This window comes from Protopterus annectens, chromosome 8.part0 (genome assembly GCF_019279795.1).
Source record: "Protopterus annectens isolate FY-2018-M chromosome 8.part0, PAN1.0, whole genome shotgun sequence".
NCBI classification, from domain to species: Eukaryota; Metazoa; Chordata; order Ceratodontiformes; family Protopteridae; genus Protopterus; species Protopterus annectens.
In genome coordinates this window covers 982,365,388-982,392,186 of record NC_056741.1, presented here as the reverse complement: position 1 = coordinate 982,392,186, position 26,799 = coordinate 982,365,388, and the positions used below count along the sequence as shown (strand labels likewise).

The 26,799-nt window shown below is 38.2% G+C and overlaps 1 protein-coding gene across 1 annotated transcript in view; it reads left to right on the top strand.

Annotated features, from left to right (window-relative positions):
- Positions 1–343: 343 nt before the first annotated feature.
- Positions 344–26,799, top strand: part of LOC122809187 (V-set and immunoglobulin domain-containing protein 10-like) — a 156,011-nt gene continuing 129,555 nt past the window's right edge. Inside the window, exon 1 of the mRNA XM_044080491.1 lies at positions 344–627. Coding sequence (XP_043936426.1) covers positions 429–627 — 199 coding nt within the window. The 5' untranslated portion in view covers positions 344–428. The remainder of the gene's footprint in view (positions 628–26,799) is intronic.

Here is a 26,799-nt window from a genome sequence, read left to right as displayed (position 1 = left end):
ATTTGGGATTTTTCTGTGCATTTCCTAAAATACTATCCCTAAGTACTGCTCATCCTACTCATCATGCCTAGGAATCTCACAACTATTTTATTCCAGAAAAAAAGGTCATATTGTGGTGTGCATGTGATTGCTGGATGGAGATGTGAAAGTGAATAAGTTGTGTAACTAACTACATAAATAATTAATTTATTCATGCTCTACCAACTCCAACAAATGTGTTTATCATTAAGGCTGTTTCTGATGAACTAATTTGTCTAAAATAATCCTTCTTTGATTCACTATCTTAACTCTCAAATTAATAGACTTTTACTACTACTTCTTCAGATCCTGCTGTGACAGATTTTACACTATCCGACTCAAACAGATCTTCTGTGACACTTACCTGGAAGGTGCCAAAAACTGCAGTACTTACCCATTTCTTGGTGCAGATGAAAGGTCCAGCAATTACTCAGTTGGCAAGGGCTGCAGACAGCTGGAATATCATTCAGATACTGAACAGCAGCATCTCATATTCTACAGTGGTACAGCCATTTCAGGCAGACCAGAGTTATTCCTTCCAGATAATACCTCACTTAGGCAAGAAAGCTGGTATACCATCAGTTGTGTTGACTCTCAACTTGAGTAAAGGTAAATATTTGATTTATTTTTTGTCATCGTTTTAACTTCTAGCACAAAAGGATACATTTCTGTTACTTTGCATGCTTCATGGCTTGGTGATCCGATCTGTAATCAGACTAGAAGCCTGTTGGTATTTCAGTTATGTCACACTTCCAGTTTTCCCCCAGGCATCAGGGATGCAGTATAACTTTGTGATAAAACCGTAAGATGCTGTGTCAAAATAACATAGTTCTACAGGAACCAGTAAGAGTACCACACACGTTAGTTAATTTGTTCTCCTAACACTGTAAATCACCAAAAAATGTAAACATCAGTGCAAAGAAGCAGGTTCATAATGGAGAAGAATGAAGGCATGACAGGGAGCATCTTATATAATCCTGTTTAATGTTAGCAGTTTAGTTCATTCTGACAACACATTAGAAGTCCTCAATAAATATCCCAATAGCTTTTGCTGCAGCAGATAACACAGGTTATCATGTCTTTCCCTGAAAAAGCAGTGAGTTATTTCTGGAATGTTAACAACATTTCTGTTGAGGAAGGATAAAATATTCTCTTCTCTTATGCAAATAAATGGAAAATGAAATAGAAAATATAGATCCATAAAGGCCTAAATAATGACTCAGTTCTTTGTATACACTTCAGTGAAGACTATGCACTCTGAAACAGGCTCTTCTATGGTTCATCAAAGTGAACCACTCTGAGCATCACAAATGCTGAAAAATAATGCCCAAAACACAGAAGGATGAAAAGGTTAACTTTGAGCATTTTGGTGGGGGTGGGGTGAGGTGGTGGCTTTGCACCCCCACTGTTGGAAGAAACAATTCTTCCACATCACAATCTTATATACATCAGCTCCATGGTCACACCAACACAAAGAATGGAGAAATTCCACAAAGAAGTTAATCAACTCCTTGGGCATACTTGTAAATCAAACCAGCAATGATTTCCTATCTTAAACAGAGATCAGTGTTATGTTACTCTGCATCTTTTTCTTCAGGCAACTAACTCTTGGGAAATTTCACTTTGATCACCTATAGCGGAGACTCTAAAATATTTGTGTCAGCAAAAAAGTGAAGATAATTTTATATATGTCATGTCATTCCCAACACATGCTGCAGGTGGATTAGACATTCTGAATTGGCCTTAGGTGTGACTGTGAGCATGTGTATGCCTTCTGAGGAAGGTTGGGTGCTGGACTGGTAACTCTACACCATAAAACTCTGCTGCCACTCATTCTGTGAACCAATGATCTGCTGTGGTGAACCCTAATGGGAGCAACCGAAAGAAGAAGGCAGAACAAAGGCTACTTGGTGCACTGAGTGGCAAAAGGCTGATCACAAGGGAAGTAAAACTGATGGAAAATAGTACTTGTTTCCTTACCCATTAGAGAAAATTAATAAAAATAGTGTATAATTTGTATAATAAGTCTCTATATATTTACACACACATTTATTTTCTACTTCAGCAACATTGGAAGTTATCCATTCAGTTGACTCAGAACTTGACATGATGCTTTATCATTTTTCCATGAGGGAAAGTCCTCGCAGCTTATCTGATAATTAGTTTACTGAGGTTTAGGTATTTACACTGAATAACAAGATAACAAAAAACAGAATACATATAACATGAATGGGAATATTTTATCTCATTCACTTACCTGAGAATTCATCACAGTCCCTAACACAAGCCCTTTATCTATGATGTGCCCATTAGCAATTCAGAAACAAGTTAGCCAAAATGAAGTTAGATTGTATTATTGGCTAATTTGCATTTTTGCTGAATATCAGTTACTTCCATGACATGCAGACCGTGGCTGATCTGCATATTGTGGTAGTAACCTGCTGCTCGTGTAGGCAGTGGTATTCACCCCTCAGTCACACACACGAGTACACACACACACACACACACACACACACACACACACACACACACACACACACACACACCAGTTCCTATACCTGTTCCTACCTAATCTGCCTTCCCATGGTTCACCACATCCCTGTAATACTTATTGTCATTGTAGCACATATCTCTTAGGTTGGAGTGGTCTATTGTATCCCCCACCAAATCACTCTTATGATGCAGGTGCTATTACAACACTTTAAGCAGTCATTCTTGGTTCCATGGTCCCCCCAGCCTTGATCCACTTTACAATGTTGATACCATTACAGCAATTTAAAGCATAATCTCTGATGTCTAGTGCATCCCAAACCCCTCGATCCTTGTGTTACCATAGGTGCCATTATAGCAGTTTTAAGAGTCATCTTTGGTGTCTTTTGCATCCACCCTGATCACTATACTACCACTGATGCATAACAGCACCATGCAAAGTAATCCCTGGTGTCTAATACATCAGTCTAACTCATAATTTCCATACTACAGTTAGTACCATGACTGCATATTACAAAGTACACCCTATTGACTAGTGCACTCCCCACTCACATTGATCCCTGTTTTACTGTTGGTACTATTATCACACTTTAACCATAAGTCCTGGTGTCTAGTGATTCCCCTCTACAATGTTCATGCTTGGTAGTTGAACATAGCCTTTTGTCCATGTTCAGTTGTGCAACATGGTTAAGATGTCCATGCACTACACAGACAAGATGGCCATGCTGATCTACACAGACAAGTAATTTCTTGAATCACACAGCCATGTAGATGCCTTTAAGCACATGGCTAATTAGCATACCCCCCGCAGAATGTGTCATTAGCATTCAGCATGGCCAAGGTGAACTGCCCTTCATGTGAATGTCATAGTACCTTTAAATTTGCTCCAAAAGTCTACACTGAGTGTACAGGATTGGTTTATTACTTCCTGAATAGCTTCACCATGTTGGATTGTTTAATTTGCTTGTACCTTGACATTTATCTAGATTTGTCTGCTCCACACATCATGCTGAGCAATTTAATGAATACCAAACAGCACATAAATGTGTTGACAGCATGCCATGTTGCCAGTATGATAGGTGTACTTAGTGTAGCTGTTAATGGATCCTTCCCTTTGCCCTGCACACCAAAACTCTTAGGAATACAGCACAATTACACATAGAAAAAGCATGTTAGGGATTGCTACTGCTATTATTACAGTGTATGTGCAACAGGCTTTACACCAGCGTGCTGCTGTTGCTGTTGCCAGACCTCAGGCACAAGGAAGAAGGGTGTTTGGACCCCAGATTTTTTTTTCATGGACTGCATGACACAGAAATTACTTAGATATACAGGGTGGCCAGGGAAACATAAAATGCTGCAGGAAACATGCAGCCTCTGCCATCCCCACCTCAGGCCCCAGGGAAATCATGGAGAACCTGTCTGAATGGAAACAAAGGTATGTTTAGCATTACAGTATGTATACTAGCTACTGGTACTTTCCAGAGACCTACAGGGGAAATATCAGGTGTGTCAAAGGCATCAGCCTGCAGAATATTTCATCAGTTTCTAAATGCAGTGCTACTGCATGCAAGGGACCATATTTTTGCCCCCAAAACCCAGATGAGAGAGCAAGAATCATGCAGGAATTCTATGCAGTGAAGTGTTATGGGCCATAGACTGCACATGCATAGAAATAAAAGTATCACCTGGGGAACCGGGAAGGATGTACATCAACAGAAAGAAAGTTTCTACACATATAAATAGGAAAATTAATACCTATCAAACTCCACAACCTTTACTTAACCATGCAATGGCTGTGCTCTGACAGTATCGGACAGGGACAACCCTCAAGGACACAATTTGTACCTGCAGTAATGACAAGGCAAGTGCAGAATCTGTAAAGAAAAAAAAAGTTTTTCATAACTGATTACTCTCATATGGAAATATGTATATGCCCCTAAGCAGAGAATTTGTCTGAGATGTTCAGTTGTCAGTAATATCTCTTCTGTCAGAGTTTTGCAATATGCAGTTATGTATTAGAAACAACAATGTGCATCAAGCATTTCAGTTGACCACCATCTATAAAACATGGAACAGGTCAATTACACCCTCGTTTGTACAACTATACCAAGAAGTAAGACTTAAGTACCTAATGCTTCCAATGCTGTAATGGCAATACTAACTGAAATACAATGAGGGTCAACAACTACAGAAGCAATCATTCACAAATGAGTAGGAACAAGAAATCAAACACTTTTTTTCTTCATTGATAAGTAAGCAATAGCTATCCACAGAGTCCTTCAGATATATATGCAACCCTAAGTATAAAACATGTGCAAAGGTCAGGGTGCAGTCATCATCATTTGCACAGTGTGTGTGTGTGTGTGTGTGTGTGTGTGTGTGTGTGTGTGTGTGTGTGTGTGTGTGTGTGTGTGTGTGTGTGTGTGTGTGTGTGTGTGTGTGTGTGTGTGTGTGTGTGTGTGTGTGTGTGTGTGTGTGTGTGTGTGTGTGTGTGTGTGTGTGTGTGTGTGTGTGTGTGTGTGGGGGTTATAGGACAGGAAGGTTGACATCAAAAAAGTGAATGTCTGCGAGTAAGAAACACATGCATCTATCAGATTATACAGTATTCATATACAGTATTCAGGACCGGTAACAAAGGATGTACAGCAGTCAGCAGTACTGTTTAGATAGTTTGCATGTGTGTGAGGTGATATGGGCAAGTGAAGCTTTTAACAGCATGAGTTTGTCTGCATGAGGACAATCAAACACTGTGCTAGCACCATGTCCTGGCATCTTAAGAAATTGTAAGCTGTATATTGTACGGTAGCCAGCTCAGTGTAGTTGCCTCTGACCATGAAAACCACCTCTGCTAGGAGTTCCACAGCTATTTTCTTGGCCCTGACTAAAAGTCGAGGTGGTACCTGAATGTGGGTAATGTCTGCTGGACTTGCTCTTCTCAAAATTATGTCCAGGGCCATGCCCCTGTGGCCTACCCTGTCTGTGAATGGACACCACATTCACTAATGGAGCAGTAGATGCAGTGTCAGTATGGGAGCAAGATCTTGCATGGCCATGTCTGCTAACATCAGAAGATGAACTGGCTCTCAGGCCACATGGATGCTACCCCCCCCCATCAACAGACTTTCCATCACAGACACTGCCCAATTAAGTGTGTCATTCATACTGTCCAAGGAATTGCCCACATGGTTCAGGAAGTCATGAAGGTCAGGATGTATGATGTTTAGTAGTCAGACTATCTCTTTTCTGCTCCTAGTGGAAGATGCCTATACCTTCACTATGGCCCTATGCATACATCTCCTGATATCTACTGACATACCAGCATCAGGAGGAAAGTGGACAGCAGGCCTTCTCCAAGCACCCTCAACCAATCCACCTGTGTGTCATCACACCCTTATGATGGCTACAGGGAGAAGCTACTATCTCTGCAACCTACCCTGATCAAGTGTGTCACCATCAACCTGTCCTATGACAGAGATCCCCATGTCATGGCTATGCATAGGTGTACTGTGTCTGAAATATGGGCAGTTGTGTTTTTTTAGCTGTATTGAGCTCTCTGGATCTAAAGAGCTTCCTGGAATGTTACAATGGCATTAGCTTACATGACTACCTTTATATAGTGCAGAGTCAGCCCTGTGTGCACTGAGAATATGTAAATGAGGTGTTAAATAATTAGCATTTCTGAATACCACAATTTTCACTAAGTGTAGTGAATGTAAATGTGATGTAAGGAGCTATATGTTTACATGCACATGACCTGGCACTGCAAGGATGAGCACTGAGAAGTGTTGCCTGCTAATGGCTTGTAGGTGTCTATGATTACTCTGACTGCAGGAACAATCAGGATGTCACAGTCTTCCATCTCTAATGTACACTTACTGGGGGTGTGTTACGGAAAAGAGACTTACCAAAAAGTCTGAAATACACTGACTGATTTAGGAGAGCAACATTCATAACATTCAAATGCTGGTTTTAACGACCACAGTTATTATCCCTTAGTAAGCAATGTTGTTCATATTCAAGGGAGTACTTTGAGCACTGATACAGATAACATATGTAATAAAACAGAGATAGAATTGCTGTGAAGAAAGCAAATATAAGGGAATGAGGCACCATAAGGAAAGAGAGGAATACAACCACAGTGTTTGTAGCTTTTGTTTAATATTGTATAAGTACATGGGCATCCTAACTGTTGGCAATATCATAATCATCCACACATCTACTGTCAAATGAGAAAGGAAACTTTCATAACTTGTTTCTGTTGCACTTTCAATGTGACCTGATCAGTACATCTAAACACTTTTTCTCCTTGAAAATATATATCTTTGTCTGTGGCAAATGTTGGAAATACTCTTCAACTATTGTTCTTAATACCCTTGTTTGGGGTTCAAACTGTTGCTCGTCTTGTGTATTCAAATAAGAAGATGAGACCTGGGTATTTGTTTATGTAGTTTATTACATACAAACACATCAGGATGAATGACTGGAACATAAAACCTAAATCAACTAGCTAACTGACTGACTGCTATACACATACATGCTTTCACTCCAGCTGCTCACTCAAAATGGCACTCTTTCTTGCATGTGCTCTGTACTTATATACACGTGCTCATGGACTGGAATGGCTCTTAAAGGTACAACACACACTCTGATCTACATCCTCCCTCTTTGACTATTCTGTCATGCAAATGAAAATGACAATTAGATGAGCATGCAAATTATACAGACATATACAAAAATAACAGTCATGTCCAGGTTGCCATGTATCTGGGACTAGGTCTTGAGATATGACCTGAACTTGTAACGTAATAATCAGAACTGCATTTAGCAACAGGGACAGACAATGGGGAATGTTCTGCTTCAGGAACTTCAGGGATACTTTCAGGAACAGGAACAGACAATGAAAAGTTCTCTGGAATAGGAACATTGGGCAAATCGCTCTGATAATTTGATTCTCCATTACAGGCAAGATGCTGTAACACTGGCTCAGACACCAGTAGTAAATGTTTCCAATTCTGCCTGAATTCCATCGCTTGCAACTCAATGCTGTACAATCGCAGTTCCACACACAAATGTTTCACAAGTCCTATTTGGTCAAATCCTTTTGCTGTCTGGATTCTCACTATCTCTCCTTTTAATGGAGTCAGAGGCTTGCTGGTTTTGTTACAGTAAGGCTTTTGGGACAAATGCTTCTTTATGAGTTGAACTTTTACTGCTTTGTTGTTTTTAGCACTTGGAATCAGCAAATTCTTAGTGACTTGTAGTGTGGGTTCTGATTTGTCTCGACATTAGTCACTGAGCAGGTGAACCAAGTAAATTGTCACAAAGAAAGTTTCTGAGATTAAGCAGATTAAGAAAAACATCAGTATTGTGTTGTTTTGATTTCTCCAACAGCTGTTTTGCACTTTGAACTGCACATTCAGCCAAACCATTAGATTGTGGGTATTCAGGACTACCAGTAACATGAACAAAGTCCCATGTTTCAACAAATCTTTTGAATTGCTGACTTGAAAACTGTGCACCATTCTCAGAAATGCCTTTGTGCAGACTATGATGGGCAGAAAAAATGTCTCTTGAACTTTATAATGACAGTACTGGACATGAGATTAGGAAGAAGGTCAGTCTCAAACCAATCTGAATAAGAGTCTACTAACACCAAGTAATGTTGACCATTCCATTTGAAAATATATGTTGTTGCTGTCAACCAGGGCAGTTCAGGAATCTGGCTTAGCTCAAGTGGTTCTTTTTGTTGATGTGGTTAAGTACTATTACAAACAGGACAAGACGAGAGTTTCTTCTCAATATCTTTTGACATAGAAGGCTAAAATACTAGTCCTTTCACCCTTCTTTTGGCAGAATCAGCTCCTGTGTGGCCATGATGCAATATTTTAATATACTCTTGTTGCAAGGATTTTGTAGCAATCACTTTTGGACCTTTCATGATGATACCATCTTCCAGCAGAATCTCATCTCTGTAAGGAAAATACTGCTGCTCATCTACTGGTAAACAAGATTGCTTTGACGGCAATCCTCAACTGATGAAGTGGTTGAGCTTCTGGAGAATTGGATTTGAAGCTGTGTCAGTTCTAAGCTCATCAAGACATGTGGAAGAAAATTTTCTCAATTCCATGACTTCAAAATCAGTTTTCTCATTTTCATGCTGTTCAGTGTTTTTCTGGGCAATCTAGATAAAGTATCAGAAAGATAAGGAAGATTACCTTTTCTGCAAACAAGATTGAAATTGTACTTTTGTAATTTTAAAATCATGTAACGCAATCTGACAGGAGCTGTGTGCATTGGCTTTTTCAAAATAGTGACCAAAGGTTGGTGGTGATTTTCGATTTGAAAAGGCTGGCCATAAATATAATCATAAAACTTTGAACATGAAAACATAATTGCCAAGGCTTCTTTTTCAGTTTGAGCATACTACATCTCAGTTTAGGTTAGAGTTCTAGGTGCATAGACGTCTGGTCTGCCCTCTTGAAGAATGAATGCTCCAAGACCAAACTTTGAATAATCGCAGGAATGAGTTACAGGTTTGTGAACATCATAATATCTTAAGGTGGATGGACTGGCAATTTTCTGTTTCAGGACATGGAATAATCTTTGGTGTTGTTCCAATCAAGACCAGGTTACATCTCTACATGTCAGCTCTCTTAGCGGTGTGATAGCTCACTCAAATCTGGAATGAACTTGCCCAAATAGTTGACCATGCCAAGAAAACATTGAAAGGCTTGGACATTGCCTGGAGCTGGCATCTCAAGAATTACAGTTTGCTTGGAAGGATCTGGTCATAAACCTGAAGTGGTATACAAATGACCCACATAAGTAAATTCTTGCAGCCTGAATTTACATTTCAGAGGATTCAGCTTAAGAGTCACTTCACGAGCATGTTCCAGAACTTTCCTGAGGCTTCTATCATGTTCAACTTCACCATTGTCTCCTACAACAATATCATCTAGTATAATAGCACATGGTTAGCCAGAAAAAAATTGTACCATCACACATTGAAAGACTTCACAGGCAGATTTTATTGCAAATGACATTCTCAAAAATCTGTACCTTCCAAATGATGTACTAAAAGTGGTTAGCAATCAAGAGTTTTGGTCAAGCAAAATCTGCCAAAACACCTAAGACAGAAAAAAACTGTGGAATTTGCCATAAGAGCTGAACTTCCTCAATTGTACACATTGGATGATAAGGTCTTTTTACTGCTTTTTTCAAATCCCTTGGATCAATATATATTCTAGTATTATCTGAGCTTTTCTTATGAGCTACTACCATGCAGGGTACCCATTCAGTTGGTTCTTCTACTGGACAAATTACACCTTGACACACCATTCTGTCTAGCACATCTTTGACTCTGTCTTGCATGGCTATTTTAACTTTCCGTGCTGGTTTTATGATTTGGCTTACCTTGTAGTCTAACTTCATGGAGTACACAACTGGGAGTTTGCTTCTCTTGTCTTAAAAATATCAGAAGAGTCAGAAAAAATAGCTTGTGTGAAATTTTCATTGTTACACGTGCCTATATGGTGGACTTCTCTATTAAATGAAAGCAGTCCCATTTTCAAACTGTCCTTGAGGCCTAATAATGCCTGCACTTGTCTCTTGACTATGAAAAATTGCAAATCATAGCTGTTCTCAGCAGAATAACATGAAAACAGTACTGAGCCTTTGTTCTGAATTTCTTCACCACCATAAGTAACAAGCTTCGCACACTTTGCCAAATGAAGCTTCTCACCAGCTTTTACTCTAGCAAACATTTCTGCTGACGTAACATTAAAATTTGAACCAGTATCAACCTTCAGCTCTACAGGTTTCCCATTAAACAGAACAGTACAAAATACTTCATTATTTGTCCAAAAATCTACTGCTTTGACTGTTTCACCAAGCACAGCCACACCATCAACATAAAAAGTAGGGTCACAACTTTCTAGTTGATCAACTTGCCTCTTTGAATGCTCTCTTTTAATAAAAGAATGTGCCCTTTAGATTTACAGACCCTTTTGAAATTATTCCACTTTTTACATGTGTGGCACTGCTGACCAAAAGCTAAGTACTTCTCTTGCTTGGGCTCATGGCTACCTTCAGAATTAGGACAGTTAACTATGGGACTTGTCACAGGTTTTTCTGAATCACTCCTCTGCTTTACTGAGTGTGCCCTGGGTTTTACTGTAGCTACTCTGGATTTTGTTGAAGCGACCACACCCTTAGGCCTGTATCCTTTAACCTCGTGCTGCATACTGTCAACATTAGCACTGGAAGGCACTGCAAGCATGCTTTTCTCATTTGTAAGCATATTTATGTGCTTTTCTGAAAGCTCATATATCTGAAAATTCTCTATGGACTTGCTCAAAGTTAAATTACTGTCTCAAAGCAAAATCTTTATCACTGCATCATCTTTAATACCACAAACAAGCCTGTCTTTTATCAACTGATATCTTAGATCACCAACTCTGCACATTCTTGCCTTATTTTTCAAGTCATTTATGTATGCTGCAAACATTTCACCAGGCTTTTGATCTCTTGTGTAAAATATGTGCCTTTCCACTGTAATATTCATTTGGGGGTTGCAAATTTCTCTAAATTTACATTTTAAGCACTCAGGGTCTTCCAGTGTGTCAGCCGGTACCACAGTATGGCAGTCTTCCTCCGCCCCTACAAACAGAGCAGGTGCATACACAGATGAATGATCTCTTTCAATGGCTTCTGAACCAGATAGATTAAGCAGAATAAATGCCCTTGTATGTGCGTCTTTATCAGAAAAGGCAGCCTGTATGAAAATATCATACTCTTGCTCAAATGCTCTCCAATTCTCTGTACTATTATTATCAAATGCAAGTAGAACAGGTCTGCAAAATCATTCTGCCATGCAAACAAACTGCCCCTTACACAATGCAGACTTGGCCCTTGCAATTATGTCAAACACACATACCAGGTACTTGAAAAATATTCAAATGCACAATCTCTTTGAAATTACTGTATTTTGTGAAATAACTGTACTGTAATACTGTGCACACTTGCCAACACTTTGCACACCTTGGATATTTCAAATAGCTTTAGTTAATATGAAAAGAAGCTCATAGTGAAAAATATGGCTGTTTTCCTTTTTTATACGTTTTATGTAATTCAGAAGTTATTTCAAGCATTTTCATAAGCATTGCAACTATGTTTATCAATATGTCATAGTTCTGAACATTTCCTTTAATTAGAAATTTGTTTTGAACATTTTAAATGCTTCGTTTTATATTTGTTGAGTAAAAAATCATTTAAATGAGTTTTAGTACCTGGAATTATCTTTCTGACCTGTTTGAAAGTCATTTGAGCATTGGATGATTCACATCTGTATATTCCTCCAACTGTAACTGCGTGCCTCATGGTTCTGAAGAAATTTTACTCTGGATCCCATTCTGACATCATGTTGCTCGTCTTGTGTATTCAAATAAGAGGATGAGGACTGGTGTTCATTTAAGTTGTTTATTACACACAAACACATCAGGATGGATGACTGGAACATAAAACCTAAATGAACTAGCTAACTGTCTGACTGCTACACACATACATGCTTTCACTCCTGCTGATCACTCAAAATGGCACCCTTGCTTGCACATGCTCAGTACTTATATGCACGTGTCCACAGACTGGAATGGTGCTTAAAGGTACAATGTACACTCTGAGCTACACAAACCATACAGGTTCCTGTTGTAAGACAACAAAGCTAATCAAACATCTAAAATGTACATATATAGTATTTGATTCAAATTTTATTTTCTGTTTTTCCCTTTATCATTTGCATGCAATGTGTTTGGCATTGCGCTTCACTGACTGGCAAGGTAAAAATGCGAAATTTTATTTTGACTGCCAACAATAATGCAACCAAGACTGGCATTGTTGCATTTTATTCAGCAGTCTGGACAATACTGAATGAAGAATTTGAAGTTGCCACACTCCAGTTTGTGTGGCATAATGTATAAATGCATTGAGCTTAAAGAAACAGTACAGGTGATACATGGTGGAAAAGTCATTTTACTGAGATAAGTCATACTAAATCTTGACACTCATTTTGGTGCATGGATGTTGTGATGTGGGAAACTCAAGTAATGTCGATGTTGACTAAAAGTGACAGACAGATAGGTGATTTGAATTATATTAATCATGTGTGCTGAGTGAATACTGAAAGATTTTCTTCTGCACCCTGTGCCTTTCTACATTTCTATGGCAATAGCTAAAGTCCTGATATTGTGAGGCATACAGTATAGCACTGATGTAACAAGGAAATGTGATAAGATTGAATGAATCAGTATAATGCAATGGTATCTCTTCTCATTGCAAGATATACACTGATTCATTTCATATTAGGTTGCTATTTTAATGAAGTTGTATGAAATTCTGATAATTATTGCCTTCTGCATTTCTGCACCACTTGGCAGCATGATATGAACTTTCACAACTTAAGGAAAAAAGTTAAAAATTTAGTTTAGGATGCCTTATGTTGTGCAAACCAGCCTGGTGGCATTGCATGACAGTCAGCACTCTGGATAGTAAAGAAAATACAGCTGTCACATAACTCTCTGTGTGGCACAACTGAAATGAATTAAAAGAAATAAGGCACATATGCATGATTCTAATCCTGTTTAAAGATCACATTGCAATTATTCTCAATATGTATTTTTTTTATTTTATTTTTTTCTTAATCTGCATTTGATTTCCACTTGGCAGCAGGCAAACGTGGTTTATTGCCTAAGGAAAAAAGTAAACATTTTAGTTTATGTTGTCTTGTGTAGGATACACTTGTCTGGCAAGGGAACACTTTCCTCAGCAGTCTGCACAATACTGAGTGGAGAACTTCCACTTGTCACATGCCCATCTCTATGGTAAAATGCATAATTTGCAGACTTTCACAGAAAATAACTTCAAGTGATTTTTTAAGAAAAGACAAAAGAAAAATAACCGTAACTATCAAAATACCCTGAAATTGGCTGATAGAGTGCCATAGGAAGAGACAGCTACCAATGAGAGCATTGAAATATGGGTGTGTGTGATAGGTCATTTTTTGAAAAACTTCCAGTTCATAGGACACTACAGTAGCCAGTAGAAAAGGTATGTTACAGGCCTGCAGGATTGGGCAATTTTGATAGGGTTGACCAATGGTGTAGATGACACAAAAGCAAGTTGTGGCAAAATCTTGTTATCAAAAGAATGGTTAAAAACTGTAATACTTGAATGTCATAGGATGTGGTAGTAACCAATAGGGGTATTGAATACTGGGACTGAGTGATTGGTTGTATCTTAAACACAATAGCATGCCATAGGATGTCAAAGTTGACAAATGGGAGTAGTGTGTCTGAGGCCTATACTATTAGTTGCTATTATGATAGCCCGTGGGAGGGGATGCCAAATAATAAATAATATGAATGAAACCTGTTAGACTTTTTATTATTTGAAATAGCTTCACAGTGTTGTAAATTATTCTTTAAAAGAGGACAAACATATAAAGTAAAAGCTAGAACAACACCTTATTATGTAATTGTCTGACAAATTTAATATTTGTGTGTAATAAGATGTTACGGTTTCCATTATGGGTGTTGGAAAACAAGGACTGCGTGATAGGTAATTTTTTGAAAAAGTAGATTCTACAGGTTGCATAATCCAAGGTGCAGTTAAAGTACAGAAAAAAAACATGGAACTATCTTAATATCAAGTTATTAGTTGAAAAATAGAAATAGTGGCATGTCAAAAGGTGTTAAAATAACTATTAGTATCAGTGAATAATGGGGTCTGTGTGATAGGCCGAATTTTGAAAGACTAGCATGCAATTGGTCTTTAAAGCTGACAATGGGAACAGTACATCTGGGACCTATAAAGTTAGTTGATTTTAGAACAACCATGGGGGGACAAAATATGAAACAAAAAAAACTTTTTTAAGAGTAAGTACAGACTATTCTGAAATCATAAAATAGTGGTTTCATCCTGATATATTTGTATGCTCACATTATTTGGAGAACAAACCATAAAATAGGAAAAAACAAGAGTGAAATCAGAAGGAACACCACTGCACCTTGTAATTGGCTGCAAATTGAAATATTAGTGTGCTATATGATGATACAGCTACCAGTGGGGATGTTGGATTCTAAGCCTGCATAATAGGTTGTTTTTGAAAAACCTTCATCCTATAGGAAGTTTAAAACAAATGGAGAAGAAAAAGTAAAGAAAAAAAATACGGAACTAACCAAATGGCAAGTAATTGGTTGAAAAAAAACAAGACAAATGCATGCCAGAGAGTGTTTAAAGTTACCATTAGGATTATTGAATATGGGGTCTGCATGATTGCCTGTGTGTTGGAACAACTAGTGTGCCATTGGTCATAAAAATGGGAGCAGTATGTCCTGGGCCTGTACAGTTAGTTGAATAAGGATTACCTGTGGGGGAAATTACCAAATACGAAACCACCAAACCTTTTTAAGAATCTTCTTCTTTTGGCTTTTCCCAGTTAGGGGTTGCCACAGCAGATCACCTGTCTGCTCATGATTGGCAGTGGAGTTTTACGGAGTCAAATTGCCAGCCCGGCACCCAACCTTCCACAGAAGGCACACACACACATGCCTAGGACCAATTTAGAGTATCCAGTCCACCTACAGCATGTCTTTGGGATGTGGGAAGAAGCCAGAGCACGTGAAGGAAACCTACATGACCACGGGAGGACATTCAGACTCTGCACAGAATGCAACCCAGTTGAGGATTGAACTGGAGAACCTCTTGCTGTGAGGTGGCAACCCTAACCGCTGCACCACCGTGGCTGCCCTCCCAAGCCTTTTTATGAATAAAACTTTTTAAGAATAAAACTGAATATTCAACAAGCTAAATTTTATTCAAACAATTAAAGTTCACTAAAATCCATAAAGAGTGAGTTCGAGCAGCACTTTCACTAGAGCTTCCTCAGATCTGCTGCTGACAAAAACTTAAAATAACCTTCAATAACACTAATTTTTTTTTAAATATAAGACTAATATGTCATGAGCTGTATAAAGGGAATATTAGAGTTGGTTTAACATCTTGAGTTCTGGAGGATTGGATTAAGAGGGGCCAGTGGAAGGATAGGACATTGGAGTTCAAGCCAGTGATTATTAGACTCTGCATTTGAAATGGTAGAATGAGCTAGCAGACTTAATCAATAAATAACAAAAATATATTTATAAGATAAGTTAAGATATGGTAAACAAAAATGGCAAAATGGAAAATTCAGAAAACTCCAAAAGGTGCAAACCATGGAGTTCCAGAATCAAATAAACAATAGTAACCAAGAGCTGAAAAACATCACCTATTTAGTGGTGAAGAGCCTTCACCAGATATCAGAAAAGTAGTACTATGTGGGATTTTTTTTTTTAGTTTTTTCTTTCTTGTCTTATCTTCAGTACATCTTCAAGATCATCTCTACTAAACATATTGTATGAACAGCACTCATGTTACTACCTGCTACACTTTTAATTGTATGTTTAAACCAATCTTCTCAAACTTAACCAACAATAACCTAAGACTTATTACTGATCACCAAGCCTTAAATAAATAAACACTTTGCTTATATACATATCTATGCAATCATATGTTATTATCTGCTATATTTTATAACTGTATGTGAAAACCACAATGCTCATGTAAATACCTTATATATAGTATGTTAGCAATTGTTGTAGAGCTTTTTGCCTCGGGCCTCTGCTAAAAACAGACAGCTCTGTCCAGTTGGACCGCCCTGGTAAACAAATGTAAAATAAATAAATAAAATTAGTATTCAAAAAAAACATTAATCATTCTTCAGCTGGGCAAAGCAAAAAAAAAAACACCACCATAAACAATATTCCAAAATAAATATAAGTCTGTTAGTAGTAAGAATAGTGGTGTAGTTTTCTAAGGTTAAGAACACTGTCGATGGAAATCTGGGTGTTTAACCCTGGTGGCTTACAAGCATCAACTCTGACTTGCCATTCCAGTTCTCATTTTTTCAAGTGGTCATTCAGTGATGCCTGTAGTTCCTCTTTGGGCATTCAGTCAGTTATGAGGAACTGGAAGGAGATGTGTTCAGGTTGGTTGCTATTGTGCTTGGAGAGTGCGTTGTTGTTGTTTTCATATCAGATGTTAGATGTCAGGCAATCCTGGTTTTTAGCTTGTTGACTGTTTTTCTGATGTAGAATGATGGGCAATGGAATCACAGGCCCCTGTAGACAACAGCCTCAGAGTTGCAGTTACCAGGCTTATGGCTATGCTGGAGTAGTGAAAACCAGACCTTTTGCTCATAACTATGCAGTATTTACAGTGTGGGGGGGTCCACATCAGAATTCATCTTTTTAAGCAATGAGTCCATAGACATCCTGCCCATTCTTTCTACAAAAACTTTAAGATTCTTGTTTCACCATAAGTTGAACTTAGGATTGTCTGATAATATGCTGTTGAAGATAGGGCTTTTCCTAGATATGACCGGGTTATCCCTGATGATATCATTGATAACGTTGCAGTCTGTGGAGTATGTGATGGTCATGGAAACCTTGTGGTTGCTATCCATATTTTTCCTTCTTGTTTTGCATTGTCTGGAGATGTTGTATTTATCTGGATAGATGCGTTTTTTGTATTTGAGGAGGGAGATGGGTTGCAGCATTCTGTGTATGAATTTTGTTGCAGTATCCACAAGCCAGGAAATCTTTTTCTAGGTTTGCTATGTTGGTGGTAAAACTCCTTTAATTTCTTCAAAACTCTTCCCATCCTGAGACTTTGGCATTTTAATCATCTTCTTTTTAGTTTGAAAAGGATGCATGCTGTTCCACTGTAATAATAGCTTGACCCTTGCTGGATTTTTGATATAGGTTATTGGAAAGGCAGCAAGAGTATTTGAGTTTTGAAACATTGAGATCTAGGAAGTTAGCATTTCTGCTGCCATGCAATATGGTGAAACATAGGAAGTTAGTGCAATTTCCAAAGTAACTGAAGAAATCAAGGAGCTCAGCCTCTGTTCCATTCCAGACAATAAATATGTTGTCTATATATCTATAATAACATCCCATATGCTAATGAAAAGGACAGCTGAAGACATGTTCCCTCTTCCATTTACCAAGGGGAGTATTTGGTAGGCTGGGAGCTATTGCCGCCCCCATGGCTATGCCTTGTTTTTGCCTGTAGAGGGACTTGTTAACAGAGGTGACCTGTGCCTGACATACAAGGCCATGTCCAACCCAGAATTAATGGACATGCTGATATAAATTGGACATGCTGGAGGGATAGATTTGTCACCCAGAGACAGAGCACCTTGCTGGCTCTGTTCGTATAAACCTATGAACCTATGAAAGAAGTTGTTTTTCAGTAAAACTTGAAGGAGCTTGCTTATGGATTCAGTCACAACATCCATGATTGCACAGTGATACCTGAATGATTCTGCCACTGCTTGAATGCAGCAATCATGTGGAAGTACCATGTAGAGTGCTTCCTCATCAACAGTGACTAGGAAGGAGTCATCTCCCACTGGGCAATTGCTGATTTTCTTGAGGAAATCACCTGCATCCAAGATGAATGATGAGGTATGCTTTGCTAGGAGTTTGATCTGAACTTCCAGATAGATAGAAATGGGTTCAGTGATGCTGGTCCCTGGCTATAACTGGCCTGTAAGGTGGGTCTGTTAGGTTCTTGTGGGACTTGGGAATTCCAAAGAACTTAGGTAGCTTGGGGTGGGTGACTATGATGAAATCCAGGAGATTGTCACTAATCAGACCATCATCGCTCAGACCAAACAGTTCCGTCATGATGTTATCATAAGATGTTTTCACCTGATCTATGTTGCATTTCCTCACAGTACTCTTGTTTATCTAGCATGGTAGCAATTTTAGGAGTGTATGGTTGAGAGTCCATGACTAAAATGCCTCCTCCTTTATCAGCCTTCATGGTTCTTTGAGTGGGGCTTGAGCTAAGAGTCTTTAAATCCCTGTATTAGTATGGCTTATGATTGTAGAATAATTTTGGGGGGGGTCTTTTCAGAGCTTTTCTTATGTCCATTTCATTTAGTCTCAAAGGCTGATATCATGAGGTGTGGAGGTAAACAGAAATTCCTGGGTTTCTTCTATTTCTATTTGATGATCCTGTTGTTTGTTCAGCATTTTTAGGTCTATAATAGTCTGTACTCTGTTGCTTCTTTGGTGTGGAATAAAAGTCAGACCTTTTTCTAGGATTTCTAGTTCAGATGAGGTTAGGAGTCTTTTGAAGTTGTTCCAGACCTTTTTCATGGTTTGTAGTTGGTTGCAGTTTTCTGAACAGGGAGGTTGGTGGGTGGGACCCAGAGATGCTTCAAGTCCCTCTTCCTTTGCCAAGTTCTCTCTCTGTGGTGTGGGTGGTACACTAGTGATTGGCTGAGCCTGGGGTGGTAGACTTCTTTCTAATTTTGTTCTTGGTGCTATCAGGTTTGGGATGGAGGATGTCCTTGAACTCTGGTTGTTGTGTTGCCCTGGGTTGGTACAAAGGGTAGTGTGGCTTTAAGGGTCTAACCAGGGAGAGTCCTTGCTCTGCTGAAAAAAACGTCTGGTTTCTCTGTGGGTCGGTAAGTCCTGAAGATAGTGGGCCAGACTTCTGTGTAATGGTTGATGTGGAATCAATCCCTGTGTCTTCCCAATATGGTGCTCCACTGGTTGGTGAAAATTGGTGCTCATATTTGGTTCACCTTATTCCCATCTGTTGATGAGAGTAGTAATTTAGATCTAGTTCTTTACAGAACTTTTGTTGTTTCTTGATCCTCGGATTTTCATTAAGCACCTGGATCTTGGAGATAATTGGTTGTAGTTTTGTCTGTTTTTCTAAAATACTATTAATGTTGGATTTGAGAAACTCACATATGTGCAGGTGCAGTCCTTGTAGCATCATATTGTGTTTGAGTAGTAATTTTACCAAGCTCAGCCTAGCTTCAGTGATGGTCTCTTGCCATTTCCTAAGTATGTTTTTTTCTGGTTTCTGCAGTTGAGCTCTTTCTGTAGCCTCAGACCTTTGGGAACAATTTTCTTGATGAGGCATGCCTGTAAATAGGTTTCTTCCCATTGCAGGCTCTTGAACTCCAGGAAGATGTCTTTCAATGTGATGAGACTTTGGCTATCCATTGTTTCTTGTTCTAACTTGTCATTCTGGGGGGAACCAGTCTGGTTTTCAAGCACTGGAGGGATAAGGAAGTCTTTGTAGACCGGGTGTTGCATATTAATTTATTATATGTAAAGGGAAGTTTCTGATGAACTTTGGGGGTGTTAGTGCAAAACTCCCTCTTCTTAGAGGAGTACTGCTCCCATTGTCAGCTTTAAAGACCAAACTGCATGCTAGTCTTTCAAAATTTACCCTGTCACACAGACCTCATTATTCCCTGATCCTAATTGTTATTTTAACACCCTATGACATGCCATTATTTCTATTTTTCAACCAATAACTTGATATTAGGATAGTTCCATGTTTTTTTCTGTACTTCAACTGCACCTTGGATTAAGCATCCTATAGAATGTAAGTTTTTTTAAAAAACAACCTATCACTCAGACCTAGTTTTCCAACACCCCCAGTGATAACTATGGCATCCTATTATACACAAATATTTCAATTAGCCAATTACATAATAAGGTGTTGTTCTAGCTTTTTCTCTATGTTTTTGTCCCCTTTTAAAGAACAGCTTATGGCAATAAGAAACTATTTAAAATAATAAAAAGTCTAACAGGTTTCATTTGTATTATTTATTATTTAGCATCCCTCCATGGGCTATCTTAATATCAACTAATAGTGCAGGCCCAAGACACATTTCTCCCAGTTGTCAACTATGAAGCCCTATGCCACACAAGTGTATTTGAGATATGACCAGTCACACAGCACCAGTATTTGATGCCCCTATTACTTTCTACAACATCCTATGACATTCAAGTATTTCTATTTTCAACCAGTGTTTTGATAATAAGATATTGCCACAGCTTGCTTTTGTGTCATCTACACCATTATTCAACCTTATCAAAAAATAACCAGTCATGCAGGCCCACAACACACCTATCCCACTGGCTACGGTAGTGTCCTATGAATTGGAAGTTTTTCAAAAAATGACGTATCATAGAGACCCAAATTTCAATGCCCCCATTGGTAGCTGTGTCATCCTATTATCCACTATGATTTCAACTTTCAGCAAATTACAGGGTTTTGGATAGTCCCGCTTATTTTTCTTTTGTCTTTTCTTAAAAAAATCATCTGAAGTTATTTTCTGTGAAAGTTTGTGACGTGTATAAATACAAGACTCACTGTATGTTTAAATCATTTCAGAAAGCTTATTTGCCTTCAATGTTTTGCCTCTGAATAAAGAAACTATGTTCTACAAAAAGGATATAAAGCTCAACATTGGTTTCTGCTTCAGCTTGTATTTAGTCTAGCTCAAATACCTACCTAGTTATTTCATTTTATAGCATTTTGTTTTTTTTTTTTGACTGACATAGTGTGCCACAGGTGCACTATTTGCATGTTTTAAGCTAGTTAAACTTAAGGGTGCTTTTAGTGTTTTTTCTTAGTTTAATATTTTACATAACATATGTAGAAAGCATTATCCTGTGCCACAAGGGGCTGTGACAATATTAAATCCAAGGTACCACACCAAAACATCAAACACAAACAGAAAGAATGATCCAGGCTCCTCAAGGTTCACAATATTTTAGGTTCTGATGAAGTCTCCGTTCCAGGAGATGAAAGCGCTTAATTCTCAGTTTTGTAATAAAGAGCGTGAACCTTGAGGAGTCTGGATCAATCTTTCTTCTGTGACAATATTCTTCATGCTGTTGCCTTAGTTTAACAATTACAAACATACACATCCTTTGCAGCAATAACATTATCTAATGTCTTAATGTCATACTGATATATCTCACAACTGTAGTGAAACATCTACTGTGGTGAATCCATGCTGTATAATATCATGCATTTTCTGTTGTCAAATGTTCATGTGCTCAGCATCCATATTCAGTGCCTGTTAGCATTGTTGCACCTTACACTTTATTGCATTAATTGCATTCACCATAGTTATAATGTGCCCATTTACAGTGGGAGAGATGTTTACAATCGCTTTTATCTCAAAGAGATTGTTTATGACACATACATCATTAGTTGGTAGAGTCACATAGCTTGCTGTTCAATTCCTGAAAGTGTAACATTATCTTAATGTTTTGCTACACAAACACCACTGTATCTAATCATTCTTACCCATTTCTATGTTGGATAATGATATATAATCACAGTTTGTAACTGCATGACAGTGAAATTGTTATTTTGGGCATGTTGTGTTGTGAGTGCTCTTATATCATGTGCATTGATTACTGGCTTATGTAGCTTACCTACCCAGATAAACTGTGGTTCAATTCTGGGACAGTGTGTGTATTACACAATGGAATCAGCTTCCTTTTCAAAGAAGCATTGACATTGTACTGCTCTCTTTTGTGTGGACAGTAACGTGCAACTCTTTTCCAGCATACCCCTTATGACAGGAAACTGCTGTAAACCCTTCAAGGTTATTCTTCATGACATAACCAATTTGTATATTTCTGTGGTGCCCATGATTGTTATGCATCTCTCTGATATCTGTCCTGGCATGTGTTCAGAAATGAGATGATGCAAATGTTTATTATGTCATGCGTTGCTCAGAGGCATTACCTACTCCCAAAAGAATTATGTTCTGTATTCCATGCCTTAATCCAGACATTTCTTTATTACTGCTATTATTTTGTTATACTACACAGCTTAATGGCAGGTGAGGGCTTCCATAAACATTTCTTACTGTATGCCATGCAGCCAGACCATCAGAAAGTGTGATTGGTCCTCTGTTACAACACTTTCTTGTGTGTTGGTGCTGGGGAATTGCTGTTATTTTACTGTTTCCTGTAATTCTATGTGAGCATGTCCAGTTTAATGAAATCTGAGATGATTGCAAATTAACAATATAAAATTTGAAATCATGAACCGTCATCTGATCTGTGTGGTCATTTGTCAGTTATGTATGTAGTGTGTTATTATATCATGATTTAGCATTTACATGAGTACACAGCACTTGCTTGTCTATTACATGTTTATGGCTGATAAACCCCTTTCCTATGAGTGCTACTTACATTTCTTTGTAAAACGTGCCCATTTTTGATGTACATGACATTACAGCTGCAGGCTCTATTTGCTTTTGTGTATACATGTTGAGGTGGACAATGCAGCTGTGGTTTTATCTTAACTACATAAATTCCCTGTATATACATCTCATATTCAATAACTGCAGTCTGTGCATTCATCCCACAATGTATCTTCTGTCCTTGCTACCTATTACATCGACTCATTATTGTATTAACATATTTATAACATTTTAATTCCTCTTTGCCACTGTGTAGCTTTATTACCCTATCACATACTTTGTTAGCATGTCTATTTCTATTTATATGCATAACACCGGTACTGCAATTGACATTTTAATTACCATCACATCAAAATGGCAGGATATATGTTAGTAATGTTTCTTTGACACTTCAGCATATTTGCCTGTGATATATGACTACACATTACTCATTTCCTTTTCCTATTAATTATTATGCAGTACAAACCATTCTTCTTTGTATACAATTCCCCCATTTCAATTCCACTCCTTCAGAATTCTTTTGCTGCATTTGCACTTAATATTTCTGGGCTACAGTGTATGCTCATACCTAATCTTTGCTTATAAGCAAGCCATTTTCTTTATATTCTGAGCTTGAGCATGCATGCACCTTTTCATGGCCATGAACACTATTGCTGACCATGGAAATGTGCTTGCAAATGTGTAGGCACAATGAGCAACATGCATATTCAATTAGCACTGCTGCTCATTGTTACATTGTGTAGGCCCAGTGTGGCCCCTGCACAATTGTAAATGAATCCCAGGGAACAAGTCTGAAAGTCAAATGCCTGCAGTTCTTAATGATTTCTTTATTAAAACACAAATTTTACAAGGAACAGAACAAAAATACATAGTAAAATCATGTCAATTCTGTTAAATCAGGGACATTTGAAGCTACACATGATTTAAAACCATTTACTGATAAATTAAAAAATAAACCTTTGAAATGTATGAGCAATTTTTTAGAGGACATGTTCAAACTCATTGGAATACGAGTCAAAATATGCAATTGTGAATATCCTATCATCTGACTGATAAACAGCTTTTCAACATATTTAATTCCTGGATACTGAAATATATGTCTGTTCATTCAAAGGAATACAAAAACTTTATTTTATAATACTTGTCAGTGCAAAAATACATCCCACAGCATAATTAAAAATAATGTACATGATACAGAAATGTCTAAACTTGTCGTTAATGTAAACCTTCAGTGTGAATTCTGATGCTAAAACAGTTTTATAGTATAGGGATATGATGAGCATTTACTTAATTCAATTTTCAAAAAATTATAAAAGTCAAAGAATAACCAGATATTAATTCACACTACCGTGTAACAGGAATGTATTCAGACCAAACATTAGAGATGGTAGCCTTAACCACAGTCACGTATTTGGTTTGGTACTTCGAAAGTTTAACAAGTCTAACTGCAAACATGTACTACGGTTTATATAGACAAAAAGTAATAACTTTACCCTTTTTTTAGAAAATAGTTGCATTTTGGAATTGGAAATGTTGGTCATATCCTTGCCAGTTTTGTTGACAATCACAACATGTAAATGATGCTCCCTTTGCTTTTCTTATCCTCTTATCTAAAATATCAAAATCCAGCTCTAGTCCAAAGAGCAGTCGTCAGGTGGTTAGAATAATCCTTAGTAACTAGAAGTATCTAAGGGCAAAATGAATGTCTAAACAGTTACTTGCCTTAGTTGTTGGAACCACAATGAAATGAAAGTTATAAAATTGCCAAATTTGATAGGATCGAAATTAGAGCCTATGCCTAAGGCCGTTTATGATCTTTTGAATTGTCATTCAAATAGTTGACAACAATAGTTTGTGCAGGTTTAAAAAAATCCACAAATGAGAGAATGCTCATTGAAGTTTTATATAGTGTAGTGACACATAAGTGCACATGAAAATGAATATTTGGCCAAAAAGTCAGAGTTGCAAAAATGTTCAAGATTGCATTATAGCAGATAATGTGTATGTGCAAGTGTTCATGGGTTTAGTTTAGTGAAAGGGTTAGGGAAGGGGATAGATTTAGTGTTGTGCCTTTTTGGTGTTGTATAAGTTCTGTGCCCTGTTGTCTTGTGTAGTGGTTCTGTTTCAGGAATGTTTTTTTTAGTAGCATAATGTGTGTGGTTGGGGTTAGAGTCAAGTGTAAGGAAAGGGCACATGAGTAAGGTAGTAGTTGTATTATTTAAGATATTATTTCTAAGGTGACCAGTCAAAACAAGAGAAAGAAAGAAAAGGTTTTGTTTATTGCAATTATTAAACACTCCCTCTCAATCATCAGAATATTTGTACTCTATTTCATTCCTAGAGGTCACAGCAACTGGCAGAAAGAAAGAGTAGACTCCAACAAGGTCCATAGACTGTTTACTCATAAATTAAGTTTGAATTTTTTGCATGTAGACTTTGGCTATGGATGTTGCTTGTCAGACTGAGCTGAGGAAGAAGCATAGCTTTACCTTCCACTACACCACACATTAGCAGCTTTAAAGCCTTAGCACGAATTATGTCTTAATATCTAGTACATTAGTGGATACAGATTTTAAAATTGTCAGAGTTGTAATTGCCAGCCCCATGTTTCCAGAACTGCAAGTGAGAATATGGGAAAATATGAACTAGAAGCTTGAGGTTGAGGATTGATTCCAATGTACAGTAATCTTGGAGTCAGTATGTATAAGTAGCAGAAATGAGGCACAGTTCTCCATGTTAGGTTAGTGTACCAGGCTAGCTCCCCTGCAATGCATTTTATAGGCAATCATGTGAGTGTTGAGAACAATGAAAAGTAACAATGCATTTATGTGTCAGGGGATTTGCGGAGAGAATATTATCATAAAAGAGTTTGTGAAGGACCAGTGTCACTAGATGTCTGAGTGTGTGAAGTACTGGGACTTGCGGTGGTGGCATGTGTATGAGAGTTATGCATGTGTATTTATGTGTATCTGCTGGAACAAAACCCTCAGTAGCAGTTGCAGCACCACAGACTGATCTACTGGACAGATCCAGGGAATGCATGGTAGAGGGCTGGGCATCACTTGCATGTACTTGCCAATGAGAGCTGCCTCTGCCAGGAGTTGTATGGGTTATACCATGATGTTGGATAGATAGCATGTTATGGGACAGTGAGCAATGCTCATTATCAGATATAACACTGCAGCAATTACCACATTGCAAGGGACATCCCCTTTTGGTCATAGTCATATCCACAACACATATAGCTGTGGAACTGCTAGTACCCTGTGACTGATCTTGCATTTCCACAGACATGATGGCTACCATTCAGGGTGGTAGATATAGAACAGCTTCATGGACAGTGCCTAATGAATGGTATACAAGCATGAGAGGATGTGGCACATTCTAGTATGGATTCTGTTTATCAAAACTGCTTGTGTCATACATATGAGACATGCCCTCTGGAAGGTCATCTCATGAACCCTGTTTTAGCTTTACTAACTTTGAAATGGCTGTGATGATACTAGCCTGTGCTTCTATGATGGCTCTGCATATAAACTGTGTTGCAATCACTGACTCAGCTACTTCAGTGGAGGACAGTACTCATGTCTCCAAAAAGAACTAGAACAACCCCCTTCCACCCCCACATGTGTAAGGACTCACCATATAGTTCTTCTGCTGGATGACTGCTCTATATAGGGTATCAGACTACCCTGACTTTCAGTGAACCCTGAAACATGTCTTCCTGTGTGGCATATGACTCTTGAGTTGCTATAGGCACAGAGATTGCATCAGTTGTCTGAGTAAGGGTTTCAGTGGTTACATTCCTTCTACCAAACACACCCACAGTACTCCTTGACCATCCCAGCTCACCAACATCATTATCAAGAGAGCCAGATGAACTTCTGACATCAGGCAATGACAGTTCCACAGTGGTGCTGCCTGATAAAGATTCACTTTTGAGTGCAACAATCAGAAATCACTCTAGAATTAACTGACCACCTTACATATAGTCGCAATGGAAATGTAATACAACAGTGTTGCCCAACATTGCAGGTGAATACCTTGTCTCATGCAGGTGGCATTGCAATCTGTATCCCTGATGTTTCTAACATATCCAAAACAGACATATCGATGGCAAATGTCAAGTGAGCACTTGGAAAATGGAAATA